General features: G+C 37.1%; 1 protein-coding gene across 2 annotated transcripts; it reads right to left on the reverse strand.

Annotated features, from left to right (window-relative positions):
- Positions 1-864: 864 nt before the first annotated feature.
- On the reverse strand, positions 865-3251 carry LOC149268030 (E3 SUMO-protein ligase ZBED1-like). 2 transcript variants are annotated; one of them, XM_089474570.1, is made up of 5 exons: positions 3178-3241; positions 3063-3116; positions 1386-2992; positions 1125-1330; positions 865-1064 (listed from the first exon to the last, which is right to left on the reverse strand). In XM_089474570.1, exons 2-4 carry the CDS (start codon positions 3094-3096, stop codon positions 1136-1138), a joined length of 1836 nt encoding a protein of 611 aa, XP_089330696.1. In that variant the 5' UTR covers positions 3097-3116; positions 3178-3241; the 3' UTR covers positions 865-1064; positions 1125-1135. The 2 variants fall into 2 exon arrangements, with proteins under 2 accessions (XP_089330696.1, XP_089330697.1); XM_089474571.1 differs by having other exon boundaries at positions 3063-3251.
- Between the last annotated feature and the right edge of the window lie 1537 nt (positions 3252-4788).

Here is a 4788-nt window from a genome sequence, read left to right on the forward strand (position 1 = left end):
TGTTGTACATTTAGTACGGTGTAGTTTAAATCGCTAAACGCTCATGCAGTCGCATAATTTTGTTTGGCGGAGAGTACCTAGGTTGTTGATGAGAGCAATTAATGTGTGATTTGCCACATAGAGGAAAAGTGCTGTTGGTTGTTGCTGTGGTTTTTGTTGGAGTTTGCCCAAAATCAATTTTTTCTTTCTGTGCCCATCCAATTCGTGCACGTTAGTGTTTTTTTGTTGACACACGAGACCTGTTGCTCATACCACGAAATGATTTCGATAGATTGTATGATATAAAATCATGTATCGATACTTGTATTCATGATTTTTAGTGTTGAGAAAGATAAAAAGCAAAATAAATCGTGAAAATTAAATAAAGCTAAAATAGAGCTAAATTAATTTTTTTAAAGCCAGAATTCCCGCAACCCGCCGTTTTCAAATTTTTCCCGCATTGGGACTTCAAATAAAGCCAGATCTGACGGGAAAAAAGCTAAAATGACACCCCTGATTGTGAATGGAACTAGTTATTATTAGGGGAGGTAAACCGAAATCAATAGTGCCGATAGCTCCATCGATAGTGACGATAGGGCCATTGATAGTGCCGATAGTGCCAGTGATAGTCTATCATCTCTAATTAGTATGGCTTGCACTCGCTGCCAACCCTAGATACTACCGGTAGTTACATCGATATCTAATTGGTGGCAATCGCTATCATCTATCAGCAGTACCGATAGTGCCATGATATCTAGCAATCGCTACCAGCCACCAATAGTGCAATCGATAGTTTGTAACTTCAAATATAGCTAGTAGTGCTGGAGATACATCGATGTTTGATGACATCGATGTTTCGATGTTTTTCAATCCAAAACATCGATGTATCGATGAAAAATCGGAATTTTTTTTTATTATAAATGAATTCAATGTTTACATTCTTAATAAAATTAAATTATATATTTTCGTTTGTAATCCATTTCAAAACTTAAAAATAAAAAAGAAACAATAACAAAAGTAAATAAAAAATAAAAAATATATCACTCCATCAGTCTTTTTTTTTTTTAATTATCGTATTTTAAGATCTGCAATTACATTGTTATTAATATCATTATTTAAAATTAATCTAAGTATGGGAAACTTACCATCTCATATTCTAATGGGTCTCATTTAAGACCCAATCGTTTTTGTTGATGAACACCAGTATGTCAACATTTTTTGACTTCAGCGAGCTTCTTTTTTCGCTTACAAGTAGTCCAGCTTTGCTGAACATCCTCTCACTCTCCGTAGAGGTTGCTGGCACGCATAAATATTTCTTAGCGCATTTTACGACTGGCTTGTCATTTGAGATCTGCAAATAAAATATCAATATAATTTTAAATCATCTTATATCTGAGAAACATTACCTTCCAATAGTCTAATGGACTGGATGATGATGATAAATTTTCGGACATAAAATATTGACGAAGTGCCAAAATAGAGTCCACTCGTCCACTCCGTACTTTTTTTGAAATATTTTCTTCCAAGAACTCAAAAAGCTCTGGTTCTGTAGAGCTGCAGTTCGGTGCTGGCAAGCATTGTATGTCGTTAGTGGGAGACGCGGGCAAAACGCAGTAGAGGGTAGCAAGCTCATTTTCTAAAATTTTTTGGGATTCGCTGGCATTCGCAATCGACAGAAAGCCCTCCTTTTTGAATCTGGGATCCAGAAGAGTTGCTATTCGCGTGACTGTGCGTTTTTCGTATTGCGTAAGTCTTTGTCGAATTCCTTCCATTAATGAATTGTATGCCTCACGACCATCATCAGAGACCAGTCGGACATTAATTTTTTCTAAATTATGTATAAGTCCGTATACAATTGGAATAATTATTGATGTTGTCACTGAACTACTCGATGATGCCCTTTTTGTCGCGTGGTCAAAAGGAGCGAGTAGAAGCTTTAAGTCCTCCAACACAAGAATCTCGTCCGCAGATAGTGGCAACACTGCTTTTGGGGTGTTCAGCAGTACCTTTGCGATGGCGGCATGAGTACTTAAAATGCGCTCTACCATATAAAAAGCACTATTCCACCTTGTGGGACATTCCTGTTTTAAATTATAGGGCTTCTCTATTTTTTGCTCGTCTCTAAATTTGGCATACGCTATAGAGCTGTTCTTGAAAAACGACACAATACTCTTGCATTTCCCTATTACGTTTTTAATTTTTTCTTTGGATAAACAGCCTTGGACAACCAAGTTTATGCAGTGCGCAAAGCATGGCACGTGCCGTTTTTGTAACAGTTCGCAAGCTTTGATCATACTTCTGGCGTTATCCGTCACTACTGCAGTCACTTTTTCAATTACTTGCCATTCTATCAGGACTTCACGCAGGGTTAGGGATATGTTATCGGCTGAATGATTAGTCTCGTCTAAGAGTTTTTTGGTGGACAAAACTGCTGTGCGTAACATAAAGTTTTCTGTAATAAAATGGCACGTGACTGTAAGATAACTTTCGTTAGCACGTGAGGTCCAGCAATCAGTTGTTATAGCGCAGTGTTCCACGCGATCAAGGACAGACTTGAGATTTTCTCTCATTTTTTTATAGAGATCTGTCATGCAAGAATCCCGCAACTTCGATCTAGATGGCAACTCATATCTTGGATCAAGAGCTTTGACAAGGTGTCGGAATCCTTTGTTCTCGACAACCGAAAATGGTCGCATATCTGAACTTATGTAGTACATCAGCGCACTGTCGAGAGCTTTCTTCCTATTTGAAGACGGTTCATATTTTTTATCTATAAACGATAAAATAGACCCTGTCTCCTTAGGAAGCTCGCTTATAGTTAGCGTCGGATGCATTCGCTTTAAGTGGCCAGATAAATTACTGGTATTGCCACTTGTAAGATATACTTTTCCACATTTTAGGCATTTTGCTGAACCATTACACGATTTGGTAAAAAATTTCCACACCTCCGACTGTCCATACCTTGTCCTTTTTACTTGTGTTTCTCCTTCGTCAATGTCTGTTGATTTGCGATCTACACAAAAATAACACATACATATATGTACATATGCAGAAATATAAATATAATTGAATGCTAATAATACCTTTGCCACTAGCGTCTCTCAAAAACTTATCCATTGCCTACCAGCACCAATATCCTACAAAAATAATAAATAAAAAATAAAAGAAAGAAATAAATAAATGCAAATTTGTTCTTACCAAGCTCACAACACAATTTTTGCTTAATGTAAAGAAACCAGTAAATTTAGTGGTGGGAACATTTATACACAACATCGATCATCGAAAAACAAACATCGATGTTTCTCATTTTATTTCAAACATCGATGTATCGATATTACATCGATGTTGCGCCCAGCACTAATAGCTAGCCATACAATCGCTACCAACCATCCATAGTACCGATAGTGCCATCGATAGTTTACCACATCCAAATAGTATGGCTCACAATCGCTACAAACCATAGATAGCTTATCACCTATAATATATTATGTATATATGTGATTCCTTTTTGATATTATATTGCTAAAGTTGTGATAAACCGTTTCCTTCCTAGTTAAATATTTATATATTTATATACTAATTTAGTATGGCTTACAATCGCTACCAACTGAGATGAAGGCCACTCAACGTGAACCGGTTCATTAATGCATTGTGGCAAGCGGGCACTTAACATGCACCACGATTGGTAACAAGACAACAACTGGCTTCCGTTGAATTTTCCTACATTTGTTGTTGTTGCTGTGGTTGTTGTTGGCTTTCTTTTTCCATCTCATGCACATCAATTTGTTGCATACTTAATGGGCGCCCGCTGCTGCTGCTGCTGCTTTTGCCTTTGCTTTTGCTGTTTGACACCCAATCGACAACATACGCTCGACAAATTTCAATAACAAGCCAACGATACAAGCCAGACTCCGCCCTCTCGCTGTCACATAATGGACAGCAGTCGAGGCTGCGCCACTGCCAGCTGTTTCCAGTCAAAGTCAATAACGCTGTTGCCACTTTTCGCTTGTTGCAGCTATGTGTGCTGCCCCGCCCCCAGCCCAATATCCACTGGCCCCCGCTCCGCTTTCCGCTTTCGGCTCTCCGTCCGCCCCATCCGCAAGCAATTTGCGTGGCTTGTTTGCCTGGCTTACAGGTCTCCACCGTTCTTTTTTGTAGGCCGCGCCGCCCACCTGTTTGCCAGCTACAAAGCAGCTGCCACAGGCTTCAACATAATTTGTGCGTGCTACGAGCGCTCTGTTTATACTTACCCCTCAGGCTGAACGGCCTTAAATGAGTCACTTTCGCAGCTGGCTAATTGAATACCCTTTAGGAAACATTGACTCTGTCTATGGTAAGTATAAGTGTCAAGGAGCTCTTCGATTTGCTCAACATAGACCGCTGTAGAGCTTAAATGAAAAGCTTCAAGAAAAAGCCAAAGCAATCATGACTAGAAAATATCCTGGGACTATTTGACTATTTATTATTATTTATTAATTAAATTGATTTATTCTTATTTTTATTTAATTATTTTTTATTTTTTTGGTATACTATTGACTATAATTTTGTAACAATAATAAAAAATATATAAATTGATTTATTAATCGTCAAAAAGGAATATTTTAATAATAAAATAATAAAAGCAATCTTGACTAGAAAATATCCTGGGACTATTTGAGCTGTTGCAACGATTTATTAATTAAATTGATTTATTTTTATTTTTATTTATTTACTTTTTATTTAAATTATTATTTATTAATTAAATTGATGTATTCTTATTTTTATTTATTTATTTATAATTGTTTTGGTACACTATGGACTATAATTTTT

The sequence above is a fragment of the Drosophila arizonae genome, chromosome X, assembly GCF_054131065.1.
Source record: "Drosophila arizonae isolate 15081-1271.41 chromosome X, UAZ_ARI_1.0, whole genome shotgun sequence".
In the NCBI taxonomy this organism is placed as follows: domain Eukaryota; kingdom Metazoa; phylum Arthropoda; class Insecta; order Diptera; family Drosophilidae; genus Drosophila; species Drosophila arizonae.

Excerpts from the sequence above, each read along its gene's own strand:
- LOC149268030 (XM_089474571.1), bottom strand. The coding sequence starts at position 3,096 with ATGGATAAGTTTTTGAGAGACGCTAGTGGCAAAG. Across the intron at positions 2,993-3,062 it reads GAGAGACGCTAGTGGCAAAG|ATCGCAAATCAACAGACATT; the intron begins GTATTATTAGCA and ends ATTTTTGTGTAG. Across the intron at positions 1,331-1,385 it reads GTCCATTAGACTATTGGAAG|ATCTCAAATGACAAGCCAGT; the intron begins GTAATGTTTCTC and ends TTTTATTTGCAG.